Source organism: Delphinapterus leucas, chromosome 4 (genome assembly GCF_059928025.1).
Source record: "Delphinapterus leucas isolate spDelLeu-1000000601 "Yukka" chromosome 4, BTC_Dleu_Yukka2, whole genome shotgun sequence".
In the NCBI taxonomy this organism is placed as follows: domain Eukaryota; kingdom Metazoa; phylum Chordata; class Mammalia; order Artiodactyla; family Monodontidae; genus Delphinapterus; species Delphinapterus leucas.
This window is the reverse complement of record NC_143132.1, coordinates 95,363,187-95,389,038: the sequence shown is the minus strand read 5'-3', so window position 1 is coordinate 95,389,038 and position 25,852 is coordinate 95,363,187. Positions and strand designations below refer to the sequence as shown.

General features: G+C 41.7%; 1 protein-coding gene across 6 annotated transcripts in view; it reads right to left on the bottom strand.

The window, feature by feature from the left end:
- The window catches only part of TNIK (TRAF2 and NCK interacting kinase), a 410,885-nt gene that overhangs the window by 60,713 nt on the left and 324,320 nt on the right, over window positions 1-25,852 (bottom strand). For 3 of the 6 annotated variants that reach the window (XM_089910872.1, XM_022572299.2, XM_022572308.2), the window contains exons 13-15: window positions 16,747-16,857; window positions 14,536-14,724; window positions 5,408-5,572 (exon numbers count right to left, since the gene is read on the bottom strand). In XM_089910872.1, the coding sequence (XP_089766998.1) occupies window positions 5,408-5,572; window positions 14,536-14,724; window positions 16,747-16,857 (465 nt within the window). Of the gene's footprint in view, window positions 1-5,407; window positions 5,573-14,535; window positions 14,725-15,811; window positions 15,899-16,746; window positions 16,858-25,852 lie in introns of all 6 variants that reach the window. The other 3 variants (XM_022572342.2, XM_022572349.2, XM_089910873.1) reach the window with 2 other exon arrangements.

Sequence of the window (25,852 nt, the reverse complement as noted above, 5' to 3'; positions counted from 1 at the left end):
AAGAGACAAAGAAGGACACTACATAATGATCAAGGGATCAATCCAAGAAGAAGATATAGCAATTATAAATATGTATGCACCCAACACAGGAGCACCTCAATACATAAGGCAAGTGCTAACAGCTATAAAAGAGGAAATCGACAGTAACACAATAATAGTGGGGGACTTTAACACCTCACTTACACCAATGGACAGGTCATCCAAACAGAAAATTAATAAGGAAACACAAGCTTTAAATGACACAATAGACCAGATAGGTTTAATTGATATTTATAGGACATTCCATCCAAAAACAGCAGATTACACTTTCTTCTCAAGTGTGCACGGAACATTCTCCAGGATAGATCACATCTTGGGTCACAAATCAAGCCTTAGTAAACTTAAGAAAATTGAAATCATATCAAGCATCTTTACTGACCACAATGCTATGAGATTAGAAATCAATTATAGGGAAAAAACCCCATAAAAAACACAAACACATGGAGGCTAAGCAATACGTTACTAAATAACCAAGAGATCACTGAAGAAATCAAAGAGGAAATTAAAAAATACCTAGAGACAAAGGACAATGAAAACACGATCCAAAACCTATGGGATGCAGCAAAAGCAGTTCTAAGAGGGAAGTTTATAGCAATACAAGCCTACCTCAAGAAACAAGAAAAATCTCAAATAAACAATCTACCTTACATCTAAAGGAACTAGAGAAAGAAGAACAAACAAAACCCAAAGTTAGCAGAAGGAAAGAAATAATAAAGATCAGAGCAGAAATAAATGAAATAGAAACAAAGAAAACAATAGCAAAGATCAATAAAACTAAAAGCTGGTTATTTGAGAAGATAAACAAATTGATAAACCATTAGCCAGACTCATCAAGAAAAAGAAGGAGAGGACTCAAATCAATAAAATTAGAAATGAGAAAGGAGAAGTTACAACAGACACCGCAGAAATACAAGGCATCCTAAGAGACTACTACAAGCAACTCTATGCCAATAAAATGGACAACCTGGAAGAAATGGACAAATTCTTAGAAAGGTATAACCCTCCAAGACTGAACCAGGAAGAAATAGAAAATATGAACAGACCAATCACAAGTAATGAAATTGAAACTGCGATTAAAAATCTTCCAACAAACAAAAGTGCAGGACCAGATGGCTTCACAGGTGAATTCTATCAAACATTTAGAGAAGAGCTAACACCCATCCTTCTCAAACTCTTCCAAAAAACTGAAGAGGAAGGAACACTCTCAAACTCATTCTGTGAGGCCACCATCATCCTGATACCAAAACCAGACAAAGATACTACAAAAAAAGAAAATTACAGACCAATATCACTGATGAATATAGATGCAAAAATCCTCAACAAAATACTAGCAAACAGAATCCAACAACACATCAAAAGAATCAAACACTACGATCAAGTGGGATTTATCCCAGGGATGCAAGGATTCTTCAATATATGCAAATTGATCAATGGGATACACCATATTAACAAATTGAAGAAGGAAAACCATGTGATCATCTCAATAGATGCAGAAAACCTTTTGACAAAATTCAACACCCATTTATGATAAAAACTCTCCAGAAAGTGGGCATAGAGGGAACCTACCTCAACATAATAAAGGCCATATATGACAAACGCACAGCAAACATCATTCTCAATGGTGAAAAACTGAAAGCATTTCCTCTAAGATCAGGAACAAGACAAGGATGTCCACTCTCACCAATATTATTCAACAGTTTTGGAAGTCCTAGCCACAGCAATCAGAGAAGAAAAAGAAATAAAAGGAATACAAATTGGAAAAGAAGAAGTAAAACTGTCACTGTTTGCCGATGACATGATACTATACATAGAGAATCGTAAAGATGCCACCAGAAAACTACTAGAGCTAATCAATGAATTTGGTAAAGTAGCAGGATACAAAATTAATGCACAGAAATCTCTTACATTCCTGTACACAAATGATGAAAAATCTGAAAGAGAAATTAAGGAAAGACTCCTATTTTCCACTGCAACAAAAAGAATAAAATACCTAGAAATAAACCTACCTAGGGAGACAAAAGACCTGTATGCAGAAAACTATAAGACACTGATGAAAGAAATTAAACATGATACAAACAGATGGAGAGATATACCATGTTTTTGGACTGGAAGAATCAATATTGTTAAAATGACTATACTACCCAAAGCAATCTACAGATTAAACGCAATCCCTATCAAATTACCAATGGCATTTTTTACAGACCTAGAACAAAAAAATCTTAAAATTTGTATGGAGACACAAAAGACCCCGGATAGCCAAAGCAGTCTTGAGGGAAAAAAACAGAGCTGGAGGAATCAGACTCCCTGACTTCAGACTATACTACAAAGCTACAGTAATCAAGACAATATGGTACTGGCACAAAAGCAGAAATATAGATCAATGGAACAGGATAGATAGCCCAGAGATAAACCCATGCACCTATGATTAAGTAATCTACAACAAAGGAGGCAAGGATATACAATGGAGAAAAGACAGTCTCTTCAATAAGTTGTGCTGGGGAAACTGGACAGCTACATGTAAAAGAATGAAATTAGAAGACTCCCTAACACCATACACAAAAATGAACTCAAAGTGGATTAGAGACCTAAATGTAAGACCAGACACTATAAGATTCTGAGAGGAAAACATGGGAAGAACACACTTTGACATAAATCACAGCAAGATCTTTTTTGATCCACCTCTTTAGAGTAATGGAAATAAAAACAAAAATAAACAAATGGGACGTAATGAAACTTCAAAGCTTTTGCAAAGCAAAGGAAACTACAAACAAGATGAAAAGACAGCCCTCAGAATAGGAGAAAATATTTTCAAATGAATCAATGGACAAAGGATTAATCTCCAAAATATACAAACAGCTCATGCAGCTCAATATTAAAAAAACAAACAACCCAATCCAAAAATGGGCAGAAGACCTAAATAGACATTTCTCCAAAGAAGACATACAGATGGCCAAGAAGCACATGAAAAGCTGCTCACCATCACTAATTATTAAAGAAATGCAAATCAAAACTACAATGAGGTATCATCACCTCACACCTGTTAGAATGGGCATCATCAGCAAATCTACAAACAACAAATGCTGGAGAGAGTGTGGAGAAAAGGGAACCCTCTTGCACTGTTGGTGGGAACGTAAATTGATACAGCCACTATGGAGAACAGTATGGAGGTTCCTTAAAAAACTAAAAATAGAATTACCATATGACCCAGCAATCCCACTACTGGGCATATACCCAGAGAAAACCATGATTCAAAAAGACACATGTGGGGCTTCCCTGGTGGAGCAGTGGTTGAGAATCTGCCTGCTAATGCAGGGGACACGGGTTCGAGCCCTGGTCTGGGAGGATCCCACATGCCGCGGAGCAACTAGCTCCGTGAGCCACAACTACTGAGCCTGTGCGTCTGGAGCCTGTGCTCCGCAACAAGAGAGGCCGCCATAGTGAGAGGCCCGCGCACCGCGATGAAGAGTGGCCCCCGCTTGCCACAACTAGAGAAAGCCCTCGCACAGAAATGAAGACCCAACACAGACAAAAATAAATAAATTAATTAAAACTCCTACCCCCAACATCTTCTTAAAAAAAAAAAAAAAAAAAAAAAGACACATGTGGTTGAGGGTCTGCCTGCTGATGCAGGGGACACAGGTTTGTGCCCCGGTCCGGGAAGATCCCACGTGCCGCGGAGCAGCTGGGCCCATGAGCCATGGCCGCTGAGCCTGTGCGTCCAGAGCCTGTGCTCCACAATGGGAGAGGCCACAACAGTGAGAGGCCCATGTACCGCAAAAAAAAAAAAAAAAAAAAGTACCCAATGTTCATTGCGGCACTATTTACAATAACCAGGTCATGGAAGCAACCTAAATGCCCATCAACAGACAAATGGATAAAGAAGATGTGGTATATATATACAATGGAATATTACTCAGCCACAAAAAGGAATGAAATTGGGTCATTTGTAGAGACGTGGATGGATCTAGAGACTGGCATACAGAGTGAAGTTAAGTCAGAAAGAGAAAAACAAATATTGTATACTAATGCATATATGTGGAACCTAGAAAAATGGTACAGATAACTGGTTGCAGGGCAGAAATTGAGACACAGGTGTAGAGAAAAACGTATGGACACCAAGGGGGTAAAGCGGTGGGGTGGGGATGGTGGTGGTGGGATGAATTGGGAGATTGGGATTGACATGTATACATTAATATGTATAAAATGGGTAACTAATAAGAGCCTGCTGTATTAAAAAATATTAAATTAAATTTTAAGAAACCTTGAAATTTGCTGCAGTTATGGTTTCAAATTGAGTCTGCTTATAACCATGGTTTATAATTGGCATGATTTCTATTAAAAAAAAAAAAAGTACGCCATGGAAGGTTAGGCCTGGACTCATATACAAATAAAAACAAACAAGTGCCAAGCTGGCTGGTACTGAAAAATCTTGGACCTCATATACTAAAGGCAAACTTAAAACCAAGACTCCTTGATCGTATCTACTCTTAAACTCCAGTTCAAATAGCATTACATATTTCAAAGGTGACCTCAGAATATTCTGTGGAAGTGTTAACACAGGATACCTGGAAGAAGTTTAAGACATTTGGGTGAAAACATCTACATTACCTTTATTTTTCATCTAATTTCATACTTCATTTCAATTCCTATTTCATTTTTGGTATATATAAAATCCTCTAAAACTTCCAGAAACTTCCTCCTTATCTAAAAGTGGAGATATCTTCTTTTCTTTTCCAAATAGCTTAAAACAATGGTTCTCAAACTTCAAAGTGCATCAGAATCACTTGGAGGCTATTAAACCCCAGACTGCCAGGCCCCAACCCTAGAGTTGCTGACCAGTAGGTCTGAGGTGGGCCTCAGAATCTGCGTTTCTACCAAGTTTCTGGCTGATGCTATGCTGCTGGCCCAGTGACCACACTTTGAAAACCACTGGCTTAGAAGACACAATTTTACCTTACCTAGTCCATTTAATTTTTTCAGTTTCAGGCTCATGCGAAAATCCCAAAGAACAAAAGATAATATAATAGTTTATACGTATCAAAGGTCTACACAAATGTTAGTTTTGGTAATTATAACTGAAAGGATGCTAGTTCTGACCTGGCAGGAACTCCCCCGGGTCTCCAGAGAGGCAATTTACCAAGAAGTGACTTTGTGGTTGGCTTAAAGTTAAGGATGGTGCTTTTTTCTTTCTTACTCCTTCTGCTGCCTTTCACATTCAGTGGGGTCTCCTATCTTACTAGAGATTTGATATTAAAAGCCATGACTTGGCTGGACCCATGCCTGAAACCATATTACAATTTCCTGGGCTTTTATTAGACTTTACTGTATATCTGTTGAAAAAAGCCAGTGGAATGAAGGGAGGATGTACCTGGGGATCTACTGGTCTGAGCATGGGGGGTGTCCGAGCAGGCTGAACCCCACTGATGCTGAAGGACTCCGACCGTGGGGGCAGGTTGGGGTCTGATATCCTGTTGGCAACCTTGTGAGGCATGGCAGGTGAACTCTGCCGGTTGAGCCTTGACCGTTCTTCTACCTAGAAGCCAAAAAATGAAAAAAGACAGAAAGAAAGAAAAAAGAGTACCTCAATGGATGGAAGCTGATTTACTTCCTAGTTACGATTTTCTGTAGTCACCTGCACAGCCATTTTGTATCCCTCTGATCAAATCACTTTAGAAAGCTGAAGCTCTCCCTATCTGCTCTGCATCAGAAATTTGCAAAAAGCTCTTTCTGTCAGAGTAAATACTAGCGTGAAGAACTCACAGAACACTTAAGCCATCATCCTTCCATCACCCATTATCTCGTGCTATTCCGTTGGCTGGGAATTAGGGATCTGCTTAAGAGTTTACCGTGCGTTAGTTGGAACACCGTCCTGCTAGTCGGTCACAAAGCCAGGGGTCAGTGAGGGAGAGAGGTAACTACGGCGGGCATTACGATTGCTTGGGGAAAATAGAAAACTGCTTTGAGCTGACTCATGGGACAGGGCAGGAAAGAACACAGGAGGGCTGGCAGGAGGATGAGCTGAGCGTACTCACCGCCATTGATTTCTTCACATGCCCTACTCATGGGCAAGTGGGCCTCTCACTCAATAAGCATGGCCTGTCTTATTTTTTATTTATTTATTTTTCCGGTACGTGGGCCTCTCACTGTTGTGGCCTCTCCCGTTGCGGAGCACAGGCTCCGGACGCGCAGGCTCAGCGGCCATGGCTCACGGGCCCAGCCGCTCCGCGGCATGTGGGATCTTCCCGGACCGGGGCGCGGACCCGTGTCCCCTGCATCGGCAGGCGGACTCTCAAACACTGCGCCACCAGGGAAGCCCTGGCCCATCTTAAACTGACTTCCCGTATCATTCTCTTTTTCTCTCTTTTTCTCCCTTTCTTTTCGGGTGTCTCTCCCGGCTCTCTAGAATACACTGTCCCAGCACCTTCTTTCCATTCCAGCCTGGGCTCCACTACCTCCCTCTACCCTCCTCCTGCCTGTTTCTCCACACATGGCACTCATTCTTGCTACTCCTCCTCTCCTCTCCCTCCTCCAACCCTCTCTCCTTTCTGGACACTTCATTTCCTTGTCATTCCCTTTCTGCAGAATCTCTCTCAGCCCAGAGGGGATAACTGATCAGAAGTGCTTTACAGGGAAGGCTCTCTTTACAGGCAAAAGTTACCCTTGGTAACTTATTTGCTGCAGACAGACTGTGGCAGAGGACAAATTAAAGGAAATTTTAGATAAACAAAATGTACACTGCAAGACATGATTTAAAATCTTCGACAGCTTTAAGAGGTCTAGCACTTTTCTTCCAGGTCCACCTTGTCCTGCCCTTTATTTCTTTAGGGTCAATTTGACAGTTGTAATTTCCAAATTCACGGGGGCAATGCACCCTACCCTGATGACCCGTAACTCTCTTCTGCTGACTCACTATCTTTGTGCTGCAAGAGCCTGTCATGGAACCCACATGCAGGTCCTCAAGACATATTTGTATGTCTCAGCGAACAGCTTTTTTTATCTATTTTACTTCCTGATTTGAAAGGAAAATTCAAAAGAGCTATTGTTTCCCATCCTCCCTACCTTATTTTGAATCTTCCTAGAGGCAAACTCAGTCTCATACACAAGATAAGTCTGTTTTTAAAACTCTCAAATCAACTACAAACATGTTAACATGTTAACATGTGCCATAGTGTAGAAAACCACCCTCTTGCCTCTACTTAGTGGTAATTTGAACACCTCTTCCCTGACCGTGGCTGTGCAGGGTACATACAATTGGCATCTAGTTGACTTTGGTTTTGAAATTCCACGTCCCAGAAGCTTACCACATACCAAATAAGATTAGCTGCAAAAAGCCAGGAATATAAACCAGAACATGTATACTTTGTATGTGTATGTGTGCAAAGTATTACATCAGCAACAATGGGCTATTACTGCATTGAGCAAAAGGAAATAACAAAGCCTGACTTGAGATAAGACCACAAAGAAGAGAAAGTCCTGCAAGGACAACCACAGATAAACTGAGACCAAGGCATGCAATGTATTGCTTTTCCAAATACCAGACTCTTTGAAAAGAAGGTGACTATTTCCAGATGACTGGAATTAGTCAAATATTAACCATTTTCTTATTTCCAGGGAAAATCATTAAATAGATAAATCACATGTATAAGTACCCCTCACTACCTGAACTCTTACCATCCAAACCACTGCTGTCTGAGGTCAGGAATCCAAGAGGTGTGGACTCATTTTCAGATAAATACCTGGCTATCCAAACTATAGCCACTTATTACCTGACATTTAGGAGCCAAATATTATAAGGGAGTGAAGAGTACTTGCTATTATTGTTTTTTTAGCTGTAAAATATCCTCAGACTATTTTAAACCCACATTCAGAAACAGCACATTAAAAATAACAAAGTCTGTCCCCCAAGACTCCATCTTGAACAAAGAAATTATATTTGAGATAAAGAATTTTTTGGGCAACTGCCAGTAACAAGGCTCCAGTAAAGGCACCACCTTTGTCTCTGATAGGACTGTGGGCCACACGGGCCCTAAAGCTGTTGTTAGAAATGAATGGGGCACAAAGTGGGGTGCTAATTTTCACAGGCAGTTAATGGGTTTAATTAGTCAAGTGTAGCTATCACTAATGTACTTCTAGTAACATTTGCTATGCCTTCTCTAAGTTAAACACTAAATCCTACCATTACTATGTTTCAGTTCGTGCCATCATAAATATATGGTGTGAATAATCTATTGTTTACTCAGTAGATTATTTCAGGATAAGTCCAATGCGGTGAAATTTCCTGGGTTGAAGTCTGTCCAAAGAAATTTGAAAATCCATGTGACAGGTGTAACAATGAGGCATCCGGCTACTTTGTCTCAAGAAAATCTGGTCCTAAAGTCTTTAGGAAGAATAAAGCTGCCTGTTGCTTTTGCACTAAAGGGTATTGGAGCAAATATATCAAATTAAACATCCAAATAACAGTTTCAAATGGACAGAGGGGAAGCTGGCCTTTCTGCTTACTTTGCTACTGGGCAAAGGCCTATCTCCTGATTCATAACATCTTATGTCTACTAACTGAACAGTGAGTGAGACAAAAAAGAAGGTGTTTTCCCCCAGATTAAGAATATTTTGTGATTAAAAACTGGCTTACAATCAAGATATGTTTCAGTCTGCCTTTCATGATACTAAAAAAAAAAAAAAATCTATTAGCTGAGTCTTTGCTCCAACCTCCTGCTGCCAAGAAGTTGTAAAATATCTTAAGTACCACCAAAAAAGAGTGTTCTAGTAGCATCAGATAAACAGTGTCAAGGTGCTAGACCATAACAACAAGACATTCATAACAAAGGATTTCACACTTGACGGGATTATCAATAAATACAGAGAACAATATTAGGAGAGACTGATCAATTTTACTATAGAATCAGGTTTTCTTCTTATTAAAAGGATCATTTTAACATCAAAACTAAAATAACTTTGGAGAGGTTTGGATAACCTCCACAGAAATGCTATACTATTTATTATAGCATTACGGGGAGAAAGAAAAAATAACTGTGGTCTCAGAAATAAAATTCTGCTCCAGGCAGGACTGTGTTATCCACTGGGTACTAAAAGAGTGATGTCTAAGGCCTTTGAGATATATAAAAGTTGCATGAATACAGACGACCTGAAAAGAAACACGTTAATTACAGGATCTGAAAAAATTTCAAAATAAATAAAAAAACATTGAAACATGTATAAGTGTAAACATTATATCAATGTCAACTGTTAAATTGTTTTGTACATTTGAGAACAATTTATAGCTTCCAGTGTCTCACTTAGCAATAATGAATGATAGCTGCTGAGAGAGAATTTCAAAACAAAATTATAGAAGTAATTTTTTAAATGTTGACAGCAAAATATATTTACTATGTCATATGGGTGCATTTTAATAATACTTTATATGACTGTAGGGTCTGTGGGGTTTACGAAGCTCTTAGAAGGCCTGCCTTCAGAGCTAATATGTGGCGAATTGAACACAATCGTATGGGAATATTTTTTCCCCAACTGGACAAAACAATTTGATTTTTGTCTTTACTGGCAATGTTGAAGGAAGAGAAAGAAGTCCAATGATTTTTAAGTCCTCCTTAGGTACTCTGACCCTGCACTCACTGGGCACATGAAGAGCTGAGTCACGCTGTCTTTTGGCAAAACCACATGGGCAGATGGCTGCTGAGTAAGACTGGTGCTATCCCTTCTCTGGGGCACCTTTGAGGACAGGGGAGGCTCTCATTCATAGGGAATGCTTAAAATGTAACCTTGTCTAAAGATAAGGGCCTGGACTAGCTTTCCAAGATCTACTCCTAACCACTGATTGCACAGAAAAGTACAGATCCTCATGTGAATGGAGCACATAACTTAAAAGTAATGAGGCAAATCTTTGGCAAGCTGAGATGGGAAATTAAAAACTGTGTATCTATCACCGGGGAGAGGTAAGTGGAAGAGATGGGAGATGCATGTGAAATCCCAACCAGAAACAACAGAGGCAAAACACTTATTCCTTGTGGGCAACAATGGCCTTGGGAGCAAAATAGAAATTTGTTGAATCATGTATTTCATTTGCATTTGTACAGCGCCTACAGTTTCAATGGCACATTCACATACATGGTTGCCCAGGATCCTCCCAACCTTGAGACAGGAAGTATAGGTGTGGAGGCTGCACCTCAGGAAGACTATGAGACTTCCAGGTCACAAAGACCGTAAGTGGAAGAACTTGAACTCAAACAAGCTCTTTCCTATTTCCTGTCAGGTCTCTCTCATGCTAAATCTTAAGAGAGATAAGCAGAAACTGAGGAAAGATGGGAAAAGAGCCATAAACTCTCTAATTGGAATATGGGACCTCATATATAAAATAATTCATATAAAAAGAAAAAACCATCAGTGTAGAGCAGAGAAAACAAGTGGAGAAGAGTTCTTATGTACAAGGATTTCAAAGTCCAATGGGCTGATGGGATATAAAGAGACATCTTGGCCCATCATTTGCCAAATAAAACCATGGCCAGATGACTGGCATGCATCAGAGAGAAAGAACATGATGAAGTGTTAAAAAAAATATTAAAATACCATCGCATGCAACACTCATGTAGACAGAGCATTCTGTCACTGCTGTGTGCTGGTGAAAATTAAAAAATAATTATTGCCAGGCCGAGACAATCACATGCCATTATAAGGAACAGGAATCTGTACCATTAGAAAGAAAGGGCATTATAAGAAAAGGAATATCCATCTTTCAAAAAGTGCCAGTGGGAAAAAAAAACCTTCAAATTTTGCTGATGTTTAACAGAATATCATATTGATGTTTTCACAAAACAAATCTGACTTCCATTCCAATCTAGAAACGGCAGAGAATTTGAAAGGCGTGAGACTGCCCCCCACTCCTCCTTTTAATGGAGACATTAATGTTCCTTTCTGGCTGAAATCTGAAAATCAAAGTCAATGTAACATTTAGGACAACTAGAAAACTCAGTAAAAGGAGAGAGAGAAGAGCTCAAGATTTGCCAATAACCAAGTATTTTCATTTGTTCTTACTACATCCGACAGATTAATAAGAAAGGAAATGAGAAATGTGATGATTTATGTTTTACAAAATGAAGCAACGAAAACACAGAGGACGAAACATTATAACAATATTACACTGCTAATGAAAAAAATGTCGATTGGAAATAAGGAAAAGTAAGTGGATGGAAAAGTAATCAAAGAAGGAAAAACCACCCTGATGAGAAGGTATAGAGCTGAGTTAGGAAACAAATATGGGAGCAGATTACACAAGAGGCTGCTGTGGGTGGAAGATGGCCAGGTGGTGTCTTTGATGGCATATGGGGCAAAAAAAGCCCAGACCCTCTATCACAGGAGATCATGGTATAGCTGCTGCCTACCCATCCCTGGTGAGGATATTTTCAAATTATATCCTCGCAGAGGATGCCTTTGAAAAAGAAAATGGTACCTTTTATTCTACCTCCAAAAGAGAGTTTAACCCAGGTTCTTTTTATTGGTTGATAATTAAGATACTGCTGAGCTAGAAATTCTGTCCATATCTAAAGTCTTGAAATGTATTTCACTGTCTGGCTACTTTCAACCCCACCTACCTCCTACTATAAGAAGAGAAACCTGTAAATAAAGCTCTAGAAGAAAAGTTCATACATTGCTGATTAGAATCATTGAGAAATCAGGAAAATAAGGATTCTCACACTCATTTTTATTCCCATTTTAAGAAGTGGGTGTTAAAAAAATGATGAATTAAACTAAAGCAGACAACTATTTGTACTTATTTGTATACCAGTTGCTCCAATCCCCAATTTAGCACCGTCACTCATTCTATCATCTAAATGTTTCATCTTTCTTCTAAAATATGAATACCCACTCTAAGACTTGGGAACTGTTTCATGGATAGGTGGTTAGTTGGAAGCTGGATTATGTTAAACACACCCAGGAGGATAGGATTAAATCTAAAATCCTAAAAGAATGTTCCCACATGTCTAAAAGTCCATGAAGCCCAAAGGAAGAACTCCAGCTGTCAGGAAGCCAGGGACCTTGGAAGATGTCACCCACCAGAGGTGGCCCAGACTTAGGATGGCCCGGGAACCTCACATCGGGTGTGCTTCATGACACAGCCCTGCTGTCTGCACTCCCACGGGCTATGTTTCCTTTACTGCTAGGAGCCTGGCTGAGAAGCACAGGGGAATTAAGAGGTCTACAAAACTGCCCTGATGATATCTGCAAAGATTTGCCCCCAGGAACGGCATGGCTTCTGAAAGCCTGGGAACTGTGAATTAGTTCTGAAGAGAGGACAGGCCAGGAAATTTAATGATGAGGACAAACAGTAATTAGAAAATAGTGAAGTCAAAATGTTTAAGTTCAAATCAAAACATGCTGGGTAGAGGTGGAAAGAAGGAAGTGGAAACTGCTTTATGTTTCCCCCCCCTTTTCTGGTACCTTTGTGCATGAGGGAGCTGCACAAGGGACAGAAGAAATTCTGGTATGCTTTGCAAGGTATCATGGTCTTCTCCAATGGGATCTGTTGGCGTCCCTTTCCTAAACTCATGCTTGGGGCTGGGAGCACTGAAGGTCAGGGGGTCATGCATCAAAGAGAGGTCATTTAGTGATGCAGCACTTCTTAGAGGAGTCGAGGTACTTGTATGGATGCATGAATTCATGCCCCTCCTGCCCCGAGGTACACATGAGTCTCTAAGGCCCTCCTTACTTGCTGTAATGGACAACTGGGGGCTCATCACTTTGGAGATGCTGGGAGAGGACACACAAATGACCTTAAGTCCTGACTCTCGAGTTGGGCTACATCTTTGCGAGCGAGATCATCGCTTTGTTGATCTCACTGTGGTCCTTGAGGCTCGCTGAGGCTTCAGTTGCTCTTCAAGACCAAGTCTAATAGGATAAGCTGGTGAACCTTTCTTCCATGAGCAATGCTCAAACAGGGGTCTTGATCTGGAACCATTAATTTCTGCAGGTGCTACTGGCATTAGCTTAGGGGAGGCTAGTTTTTCAGCCTCTCAATACCTGCCATGATCACGAGCTGTGAGTCTGGCTTAGCTGAGGGTTTAAGCTTGATGTGGCTAAAGGATGGTTTAGCAGTGGAGGAAGGTGACACACCTCTGCTAGCCAGGAACCACATCAGCTGCTGTTGGACAGCATAGTGATTGTGCTTAGCTGGAAGAACAGGGGGGTTATTAAGGGGTTGGCGCTGTACCTGGGAGTAGGATCACAGAATTGAATTACTGACCTGGGAGAAAGAGGCAGTTGTTACAGACATAGGTAAATACAAATCGCATTCATAGACTCTCAGGGAAAGTGATCAAAAACTTTCTTGACACTGAATGACTTTTCTCTACAGATTTAGTTTTTAAGTTTTCAAGGTTATTACTTTTGTAAAAATAGTATAAAATCATTATAAAGGATTTAAACATAAATACATAAAACATAATACATAAAAGTATTAACAAGTTTAAAGAAAAAAACTCTATAGTTTCTACTTCCCACAAACAGCCATTATTAACATTAGGACAACATAATTTCAAGCATTTTCTACACATATGTAAGATAGAGCAGAAAATTAAAAATTATACAAATAGGATCTTACGTAAGAAATCAGGTTCTGGTAATATTGTAGTCTAGATAACTTGAAATAAGCTCTAGCTATAAATATCTGAAGATACTAGAAGAAAATGCAGAGTAATATAAATCACCCTTTCAAATGACTAGTTATGCTCACAAGAAAATAAAGGAAATCATTAGTTGCCACATTAATGACAGAACTGAAAACCAGGGTGTCAGGCATATGAGATGACACAGCGACTTCCTAGAAGGGTTGTTTATCTTGGAGAGAATTATTATTTTGTTTGTTTGCCTTACTCATTTGGTTACCACCCTTTTTTTCCTACTATTCAAATAATTTTTAATGAGATTTTTAAATAGCTCATCACAGAGTCAAGTTCCTGCAAATTCTTTCTTACTCTAGTAGTTGAGCAAATGAAGGACCATTACTTTGAAAGTATTTGCAAAAGAAATATAAATGGCCCCTGACCCGGTAAGTGAACCACAATCACAAGTCTGGGTCCAACTGTGTCTTCACTGTTACTACAGAACATGGAGTGTTAGTGACAATACTAATGATCACTTTTACGGTCTAGGTATAGATAGGAAATGATCCTACCTAGAATTCCTTAAGTCTTAAGTCATATTCTTCCATGAAAAAGTCACTAAAAATCCTCCTGCCACAAACTCAATTGGATTCCAATAAGGAAAAGGATTTTCTACTTCCTGTTGTTACTTACAAAAAGAAGAACAAATGGATTAAGGTAGAGAAATAATGTTACAGTTCTTCCCAAAGCAAAGCATGTGTGTCTCATAATGAATTATTTTCCAACTTTGTAGCACTAGTTTTAACTCTCTGTTTCTACTGGAGAAACTCATTATGGCCGATTTCTCCGATACAGCACAGGTACAGGCTGTACTTGCTTGCTGACTTACCTCCTTGGCCCACGCTGGTTTCTCACTAGGACTCATCCCTTCTTTGTAATGGTACAGTGGCTTCTTCTCCACAGGCCTCTGCTCCTGCCGCTGATGCTGAAGGGAAACCAAGTAGTCTCTCTCTTGCTTTAGCTGTCTCTGTAGTCTTTCTGCTTGTCTCTGTTCTTCTAACTGTTTGCGCTTATATTCCTGTCCAGATCAGGAAAGGAGAACAAAGAAAAGGCTAAATCACCATACGGAAACCATTGGCCAGTACCAGTGAAGCATGCAATGGAACCAAAAGAGGTGATAAATAACAAAGGACCTTAATACCAACAGAACCACAAGAGGACATCAGGATGTGCCATAGAGATAAACTACAGCCTTGGGTTAGCATCTGCACAGAATGTGGTATTTAATGAAAACACTATTGTTTTAACGGCAACCCCTACAGAATACCACCCTTTGCAAAGTGACTAGCCCTTGGTGAATTGTAACCAAGAAAGTGGCAATAATGAGGACATTCAGATGGTCAGCACGCAACCCCTATAAGGAACCGTCCACTTCCTGATTTAGTAATTAAATCATTCAAACATGTACAATTAAGTACAAAACGAAATAAGTACCTAAAGATACTGCCTAAATCATCTTTTGTTTAACAAAACTTGGACCAACGAAACCATTAGCAAAAACCATGTACAGGCTAAAAAAATATCACAGTGCCACTGAATAAAAAGTTCAGTTAAAAAAAAAAAGATACACCAAGAAGCTCATTTGGAGAGCAGTGCAGTAATAATAATAAAAAGTACTTCAAGTGGAAGCCTCCTGAGCAGGGAACACAAAATGTTCCCATCGTAAGGGTAAAACTAATAGTCTGCAAATGAAACATGACTACAGAGCTGAGCGGGTTCTTACGGAAGAGGGGTGCTTTGCTGTGATTGTATTCCAGCATGTTGCAAATGACCTCAAACATTACTCTGCAATAAACACAGTGGGTCTCAAAAACAGTCTGAACTTATAATAAGGCTGGATTCATGTTAAAGTTTCACCAATAGCTGGAGTTAATAAAGAATGCATAACAAGTATATTAAACACATTGACTCAGCACACTGGGTCAGGAAACGAATTAAGTTTTAGGAGATTTTCCAGGTCCATGAGGCTTGGAGGATCCCCTCCTTCCTGACTGGCATGTTAGAGGAGACCACACACACACACACACACACACACACACACACGCACGCACGCGCGCGCGTGCGATGAACACAGAGCAGGTCAGCTGGCTTGGCTTTCCCATTACCAGAAGTAGAGCTTGTTCATGCAGTAGCTGCTGCTGCAAGATCTCTAACTGTCTCTGCTCCTCCTCTAACTGTCGCCTGATGTACTCCTGGAGAGGTAGGTGGCAGAGAATTCAGAGGAACACAACGAGAGAAAGAAAGAGAGAAAAAGAACCGGTAATTTCAAAGGTGACAAGAGCTGCCAAGTGAAGTGTGGAAGGAAGGAGGGGAAAAAATACCCAGACACCTCCTCGCTAAACAGGAAAGGTACCCCGCACCGAAGCAAAAGCGTTTCAATGCAGTCAAAAGCACAAGCCCTCTACCTGCAACTGCAGCGGACTGAGATGGCTCAGTGCTTTGCTGTTAGTTACTCTTTGGTTTGGAGAACCGAGCTATATTTTAAAACTTTTCATGACAGGTTCCCTCTTTAGGGGCTACCTGAAATTAACAATGCTATAAAGTTCAGAGGCTCCTGTGCAAGCAGCAGGGGTAAAATAATGGTTGAATGCCATCATGCACTGCCTTTGTAACGGAACCATCTTGCAGTTCCACTGCACTGTCAGAATGTGATTCTAACAAAGGGAGAAAGGGCCTGCATCGATGGCTCCAAGTCCTGGAGACCAGAGCTGCCTGAGTAGAAAAGCTCTTCTGAAGCGATGAAAGGGGAGCACTTGGCTTGTTTATCACGCTCCAGTGCTACTTTCAAAGTAGATGCCCAGGGTTGGGAAAATCACGAGATCCAGGTGCGTCAGGGGACTTCGGCCTGGGGAGGAAGCCAGGTTGAATGAGTGGGCTTTGCCAAGGTTGTGCGTTTGACTTTTTGAATAGGTGAGAATAGTTGCTTGAGAAAGAGTAAAAACCTGCTTAACCTGAGCAGACCTAAGAGCAGGTGACCCACAGCCCAGAGGCGGCTGGTGCTGGCGCTCCCGTGGGGCCGCCTGTGGGGCCCCAGCTGTACCTGCTCGTGCTCCGCGCGTCTCCTCTCCTCCTCCCGGCGCATCTGTTCCTCGTAGTGCCGCCGCTGCTCCCTCTCCTGCTGCTTCCGCAGCTCCTTCTCTCGCCTTTGTTGCTGTGGGGCGACAAGCAGACAACCGTGAAGGGAACGGGCAGTGGCGAAGGGTGCCGGGAAGCCAGCAGGGAGAGCTGCAGGACCGTGGTTGTGAGCTCTTAATGACATGCCTGCATGCCTGAGGTTTCCTCGCCTATGCCATTGGGGGACGCATTGGCCAGGATGGGCTGATAGAGAGCAATTCAGTGTTTACCACGCAGGTGGGCTCCCCAGGTTTATACATCTCCCAAGAAGTTCCCATTCAATGCGTCCTCCCAGTTGGCTGATGAAGGTTTCCAAATCAGGGGTAGGTAGAACACCGATGTATAATCAGTTACTTATTATATATCATCAAACTGTTTGTGAGATGCTACAGGCTTTAGCACATTCGCAATGCTCATGCCATTCAGTCTTTTGGACACCACGTAGGGCAAATGTATCAAGAAAGCAAACACCAGGGGCTTCCCTGGTGGACCAGTGGTTGAGAGTCCGCCTGCCGATGCAGGGGACACAGGTTCGTGCCCCGGTCCAGGAAGATCCCACATGCCGCGGAGCGGCTTGGCCCGTGAGCCATGGCCGCTGAGCATGCGCGTCTGGAGTCTGTGCTCCACAGCGGGAGAGGCCACAACAGTGAGAGGCCCGTGTACTGCAAAAAAAAAAAGAAAAGAAAAAAAGAAAGCAAACACCAGAGAAGGGAAGTGACGTGTTCAAGGCTACACAGTAACTGTGACTGTGGGCAAAACAGAATCTACTGACTCCCACCTGGTCACTCCACTTTCTGATAGACCCTGCTGCCCTTCTGTTTTGGGGCAGTCACTTTTAAGTGTCAATTTCAACTTGTCACTCAAGTACGATGTTAAGCTCAGGAGCCACCATCATCTCATACAATCATTATGCCTCTGAAAGTGGACGTCATGGCAAGCATCTTTCATGCTTTATCCTATTTCATCTGCACAAAAATCTTTTCAGGTAGATGTAATTAATACTACTATCTCCTATTTTAAATGAGAAAACAGAGGCACAGAGAGATTAAGTAGTTGTCTGAGGTCATGCCCACATTCAAGGTCATACTCAGTAAGCGGTGGAGCTTGATTTCAAAGACAGGCAATGTGACTCCAGTCTGAACTCAATTAATACAGAAGATGAAGAGGCAACAGGAGTGACAGATCATAATTAATCCAATCCTTCATTATATTCTCAGTAAGGAAAATATCTTAGGAGTAGTGACTGGAGCCAAGGTTTCCTAGGTAGGGATGGTACCATTCCCCAATCCTTGGAGCATCTGTCATGTGTGGGACACTCATACATTACAAAGTGTTTCCCCGTACCACACGCCAGTAGTGCCTCTTTTGAGAAATGTTGCAGGCCCTTTGTGTTGGAGCCCCGTACTGGCACTAGGATTTCTTCTTCCTCAAATACAAGGTTTGGAGGGGCCGATCAGAGGGTCCATTCCCCTGTAACAGTCTCAACAGCACTTCACTGCCTTGCTGAGGAAGCATGAGGTATCCAAAATAAAACGGGCTGTGACTGTATCTCACTGAGAAGTTAGCTCTATAAAACCTGGGAAACAGCTTTCTAGGACAAAACCTCTCTGTCCCAAGCCCAGCTAAACCAACCACAGATAGTCAAAGTGCCAAAGAAGCCCACGAATGAGGTGGCCTTCCTGATGTGGCTGGTGCCTGCAGTCCTCCAGACCTGCTCTCTTCCAACAGTCTCTGAGGCTTGGGAGATAAACTGCATCTTTTGAAACTCGATGTCTATCACTTGCAGGTGAAGAATTGTTTGTCCATCTTAGATTGTAGGCAATGGGGAGCCGCTGGAAGTCTATATGCCATCAAATGCCACGGCCAAACCTGCATTTTCAAGGGGGCTCCTACCCGCCACGGGATGGACAGGACTAGAAGCTGAAAATGCAATGTGAGGCCATTCTATGGATCCAGACAGAAAATGACAGGGCACCCATGAGCTAAGCAAAGGCAGCTGGAGAATCCATGTTCGTAATTGCTGCTGAGACGCAGCCAAAAGGAAGAAAAACCAAAATCTATCCGGATTTCCAGTCATTCCAACAGGACTGTAGTGGACGCCAACTTAGAAGCAGAAATTAGAATTAGGTCAAAAATAAAACGGGCAGAAGTTGGTGACTATGGGGTGAGTGGTGAGTGAAGTTTCTGGCCCAGGAGCATGGCAGGTGGTGTGATATACAAATTTAGGGATGGGAATGAGGGGTGTGCTGGGGGGCAGGGATGAGTCACGTTCCAGACATATGATTATTTGTTTTACAGAAAAATAATACAGGAAGATGTGAGTAGAAAACATCATCATCGGAACTGACTGAATAATTTGGATTACAGACCCAAAACAGAGATATTTCCAACACTCAACCAAAGTGAATCAATGCTAGCACAGAGAATAAAATAATTATGTGTACAGATCTGGCTCCTGGCAGGAAACAGCCCTCATTTAGCTAACATTTCAAGTTTTTTACTCCCACCATCAGTCTCCTTGAGGAAAAAATATAATCAAGGCTTTTGAAGATTTAGCTGATTTTTATGTGAAGGATTTGTACATTTTTCAACCCCCTTTCCAGGAATCAATACTGTTTTATAATTACAGGCCACTCAGGTCCCTGTGCAGGGCGTACATAGTGTTGATTGCAACTCAGGAGAGTCTGGGCTTCCCAAGAACTCTGTAGTTTCTGAAAAAGACACTCTAAAGTGACTAATAATTAATAATGATCTCATCTGGATCAGCTGCTGCTAAGGCATGGAGGCATCTGCCAGGGCCTTGGCTCCTGTGGTGAGGCTGGAAAAATAAATCACTTCCCCAACCTTGCGGAAGGCACCTCGCCAATTTCTAGCTACTGTGCCTCAATGTTAATCACCTTTCCAGGAAAATTGTTTGCTCTCTCTCCTCCTGGCTGTGGGACTGTTTGAGGGGACATATCAAAACATGTCAGAGAAAGACCAAGTCCCTGGCCTCAAGCAGACACCTTTACAAAGCTCTGATGACTCTTGCTAGAAGTAGCAATCGGAGACAAGGCCTGTGCTTGACCCCCACTGGACCCACCAGCCCCTCACGGGGGGCCTAGCACCTGGCAGGTGCAAAGATTTTGTTCAATTGAACCGAGTAAGAAACTTGCAGCAAAAGCAGACAATTCAGTACCATCCTAATTTTTTTTCGGCGGCGGGGGGGTACATTTCCCTTCCTATCAGTGCTTATAGCATACCATGCCTTATGTTATGGTTATTTGAAATGTCTCATTTATTCTGCAATCTAGATCGTGGGCAAGGTCTCTGCTCTACTCTGGTTTTTACCTCTCACTATATCCCATAAAGGGCCTGATACCACTGATGTTTGTTGTTTTATATACTATAGATGGGGCAGCAAGAGAAGAGGAGAAAGGCTCACAGAACCTCAGACCACCCCTTCACCCTTTGACGCCCTCCCGGCCCAGAATATTCTTTTATGCTGAGCATAGACAAGGCTTGGAGTGTTTTTCTAAAAAGAGAGCCACCCACGATTGGCACTGGCATGGGATTTATTTCCCATCTTAGAGAAAGGCAGGAAAAGAAAATAAGGCAATAGGAGTCTAAGCTGGATGGAGTAGAAAAGGGAAGAAATAAAAATTTTTCTAGGGACTTCCCTGGCAGCCCAGTGGTTAGGACTCCAAGCTTCCAATGCAGGGGGCCCAGGTTCGATACCTGGTCGGGGAACTAAGATGCCATATGCCACGCAGAGTGGCCAAAAAAAAAAAAAAAAAGGCATAAATAAATAAATAAAATAAGATAAAACTCACAGCGCAAATAATTCCGAAAGAACTTTCAAAAAAAAATCTAAATGTCACTGAGTTACGCATAAAGATGACAGTGGTTCTGTCAAAAAAGAATAGCTTAAACCAACTACTCTAAACTCTTAGCAGGAACTTCCCACTCCCCCCACCCCAAATATACTGAACTGCCTAGAAGTACATTTTCATCCACATCTTCTTGGAGCCATCTCCAAAAATTGCAGCACATAAAACTAGACATTCAATAGGTTCTTACAAGTTTCTTAATTTTTTTTTTCTGGTTGGGGAATGACTGATAATACCTACTCTGAAACTTTTCCAGGCTAAAATCATTGTTGCCTTGATCTATAGAGTAGATCAAGGGGTCTTTTTGTCCCTTTGCCTTCTACTGGTGTTCCTAAAGAATGATTCTTTTAGCACAGTTTTTATCTTCCCCAGTGGGTGCTCCCCCCAGGCCACGGCCAGGTGAAGGCTGTGTGGCTGTACTTTCAAGTATGTTCATTTTAATGGAGGAAATAATCCTGTCCCCTTCAGCTCGTCAAGAGCATATTATCTTAGCCCTTAACTATTCAAATTGCATTGAAGTTGTGAGAAATAATATACATGTGTGTTCATCACAAAGGCCATGGAGTTGCTCCTTCTTTCCTTTTATTCTTTAAATGTTCTTTTTGGATTAAGTTTAACCAGTAGAAAGATGTGTACTGCACCAGGGTGCTCTGGCCTCGTAGAAGTGACTTTGATGACCTGTTAGAACATGAATTGCATTTTACAGTATTATGAGAAGAGTGGAAAAAAGCTAAGAAGTGCTGAGTTTATTCATATAAATAACTCAGACATTATTCCTAGCACTATTCAACCATTCCCAGGCGAGTGCACGGGTTTTTTTTGCAGTACGCGGGCCTCTCACTGTTACGGCTTCTCCCATTGCAGAGCACAGGCTCCGGGCACACAGGCTCAGCAGCCATGGCTCACGGGCCCAGCCGCTCCACGGCATGTGGGATCTTCCCAGACCGGGGCACGAACCCGCGTCCCCTGCATCGGCAGGCGGACTCTCAACCACTGCACCACCAGGGAAGCCCAAGTGCATGGGTTTTCAATGATCTCAGAAAGCTTGCCTGAGCAATGGGTCTACTCTAATCCGGACAACATGAATCTTGACCCATTCAAGTCTGCCTGTTTCCTTAGCTGCTAAGACTTTCAGAGTCAGACAGGGACCCACCTCTGGCACCCAGACACCACGTTGTATAGGCGTTCTATGAACTGACCCTACCCTGGCTTCATCTTGCTTTCTCTTCAACTTTACTGTTCCTTTCTACTTTATTTTCCTTGTTTATTTTATTTTTAGTTTCTGCATTAATCTTTGTAAGCCACCTTAAAGCATCTTTTTGGAATGAAAAAAGTCATAAAGAAGAGTATACACAGGCAAACAATAGCTTGGCCCTCCATGTCTTTTGAAACCTCAAAATCTCCCTTGGGAAGATCAAAATGGAGATAAACGAGAAACTGTAGACTTGTCATTTGGTTCTTTAAACTCATGAAGATGCCACCTCTGTGTCTGTCAGCTGAGCATGTGGTTAATGTCATTTTCCCAGAAGTGGGGAGCAATTTGCTCTGATGCTACCACACCCTCTCGTTGGAGAAGTGGTTAAACTGAACTACAGTAACATGTCTAGAACTGGCTGGGACCTATAGGGAAACTTAGCCCAATCTCCTATCTAATCTAAAACTCTGTACCATGGACCAGAGCAAATATGGCTAAGTACAGCTCACCCATCATTCTAAGGATACAGGATCTTTGGAAAAAGCCCAGGGTTGTAATCTGTGTGTATGGTGTTCTTTTTCTGTTTTTTTTTTGTTTTTGTTTTTTACCAAAAGAAGTATTTCATTCTATATTATTCTAATTGGAGCCTCACATTAGCCCTGTTGGGTGATGCAAATGTCATTTTCTTTATTTCCCTCATTTAGAGACTTTTAGGAAGGTTCAATTCCTTGTCAGTGGCCACATAACAAGTTGAGGGAAATCATGGAATGAATACAAACCATCATAACAGGCACTGTCTATGTGTGCCAGGTATTTGCTGGGTTGGGTGACTTACATGCTTCAGTTCATTAAATTCCACAATGTGACTCTGAAGTTTATTGCTATCATTCCCATTCTACAGATAAGCAAACTGAAGCTCAGAGAAGTATACTGCTCCATGTCACATGGCTGGAAAACGGGGGAGCACTGTGTGCCCTACTGTCCCCCCAGTCCCTAGTACCTGGCAGAGTGTTCTATCAATTGGAGAGGCATCCAATCCAGATAGGATACTCTGCTGCTTTTTTCGACTTGCTGAATGTTCAGGTTGAATTTGAGTTTGATTCTTACAACATTCTGGTAGATTTGGGGAAAACAAGGCTAGTTGCCTTTGTGTAAAGGTTTTGGGCCCTTCTATCTTTTACCCACATTGTGTTTCCTATTATACAGACTCAAAGGTAACATTCACATTTGAGAATTAATATCCCACAGCTGCAAAGTAACATATCACTGGGGGAGGGGAGTAGGTCTGAGAGGCCACAGGACCTGAGGGACAGAACACTGGATCAGAAATAGTAGGACTAGATTCCAGTCGTGCTCTGCCACCGATACAAACACTGCAGACCATACCACACAGTCTCAATAAATATTTGTTTAATGAATGAGTGAATGTCGTATGACCTTGAATGAGTCACCTTAACCCAAACCTTCAATGAGGGGGAAGATTAGGTGATCTTACAAGTCTGTTCATTTGAAGAGTCTAAGCAAGTATATGCTACATTGCAAAGCAAAAATCGACTAACAATTCAGAATGAGAAGGGAAGTGAAGCAGAATTATGGCTTGCTCTTGGAGAGCTCTGCTTCTTTTCATCCTGGGTGACTTCCTGGAAGTGGTGAGAGGAGACCCCACTGACTGTGGAAGACCAGAGTGGGCCTCCAGAGGACGGCACAGCAGCCAGTGCAGGATTAAGTCAGGCTCCTTGGGAAGTACCTCAAACCTTCCCCTTGCCACAGGGGCTCTCTCTGTTCAAAGACATTCGAAATGAAAGGCCCCAGCGTGGTCTCTCGAATCGACCGCACAGCCCACATGCCCCCTCACTTAAATAGGACTGTTCTGTATAAGCTTTGCAGGAGCTACACTTGTGACAAGAGGCATTCAAGCTTCTGGGTACCCCATTTGCCCATTTTACCATCTGTGAACGTTTCAGCTTTGGAAAGACCATTGCATACCACCCACTGCAGGGCAAGGGTATGATTCCTTGCAACTAACACTGGGATTCCAAGCGTTTTTTTAAATAGGGAGGACGAGAATGAGAATGATGGTCAAGCAGTCTGGCACCTCTGAATTCACTACAAAGTAATCAGAATCACAAAAATGAATAATAATTATTCATGATAAGAACAAACAGTTGGGTAGTGCCTACTATGATGCCAGGCACTGTCCTAAGCCCTTTGCTCATAGTAACTCATTTAGTTCTTATCACAACCCTTTAGGCATGTACTGCCGTCATTATCCCTTGACAGATAAGGAAACCGAGGCGCACACAGGCCAATATCTTGCCCAAGTTCACTCAGTTGGTAAGTGCAAAGCCAGAACGAGACTCTGCATCTGGCACTTGCCACGCTGCCTCTATGGATTTGAAAGACATCTATGGTTGAGACGTCTATATATACAAAGTGAAGGATGTTTTATTAATGCTTTTTCAAGTGGCCATTTCCCCCTCTACCTTCACTTTGCTACCTGTCTTTTCCTCACAGAGACAGTAATCAGAGAACCACTGAGAAAACTAGACCAGCTAGATATACCTCATTCTTTTCTTTTTACACGTACTTTACACTATTAAACTATCCAGACGCAAGAGGGAAGAGATATGGGAACATATGTATATGTATAACCGATTCACTTTGTTATACAGCAGAAATTAACACACCATTGTAAAGCAATTATAGTCCAATAAAGATGTTAAAAAAAATGAGCTGGAACTGTAAATAACAAGAAAAAAAAAGATAAACCATCCAATCCACCCGTTCAGAGCTTTCCTAGAAAATTAACAGCTTAAATGAGACTCTTCTTTTGAGCTCCCTAGCCAACTTTTGATCACTAGGCAGCCCCAAGGCTAAGCACTGTCTGGGTACATGTGGGCCAAGCTAGTCTTTATGCAGGTAGTACGGGGAAAGAAAGTTGTAAACAGGCTGAGCTGCGAGGAGGCTTCATGAAGAATTCTGGTCCTGCCTCTGCTTTGGATGCTAGTCAGTGTATTTATGACCTTATCTCTGAGCTACAGTTTCCCTGGGGAGAATGGTTGGTTTTCCTGGGTATCATATAGAGGAGCAAGATGGCCCAATGGACAGCCTGAGCACCTATGACTCTGTAGGTTAGTGTAAAAGTCGAGTGCAGATGTAACTCTCAAATTCCTTCTGCCATCATTCTGAAGACTTAATATGAGGCTTTCACATTGAGTCCTATGAAAACAAGCCCATTATAAACCAGTTTATTAATACAATGTCTACAGAGAGGGCCACTCCCGCACATCTGGGATGATGGTGAAGATGCTAAATTACATCATATATAGCAAGGTTGCAGGCACTGGTGACATTTGGGCGAGAACACTATCATTGCCTTCAACCATTTCTGGGGCTTAGGTGGAAGGCATTTTAGTTTTGTTTGGTATAATTTGTATTAATGCAGGGATAGCACAAGGACTTGAATCAATAACAGGATACATTTTCTAACAGTAGGAGTTGTTCAAAAATAGAATGGGCTGCCTCAAGCCTCTAAAAGTATAAGCAGAGATAATATGTTAAACAGGTTAAATGTCTGTGAGGAGTATTGCCAAAGGGATTCTTGCTTTGAGAGAAGAATTGGCTTAGACCACCTTTGAGGTCTCTTATGTTCCTCAACCTCTAGGATTCCATGAAACAGCTCATTGACTGAAGAAAACAAGACTGAAATAAAAACAATTCGATTTAAATGTCATGCGAAATAGTACTTTCTGTGAAACTATTTTGTTATCGTAGTTCTATGGTTGAGAACAGCTAAGAATAATGATGGTGTAACGTAAGAGATGCAGACTGGATGTAATAAAAGAGATTCCATGAAGACCCCGGACAACTGAAGGCAGTTGTAATGCCCATTCCTCATTGTCACTTAAAAGCAGCCCCTGTCATCCACCTAAGCTGCCCTAGATACACCCAGGGCCAGAAACTTCCTA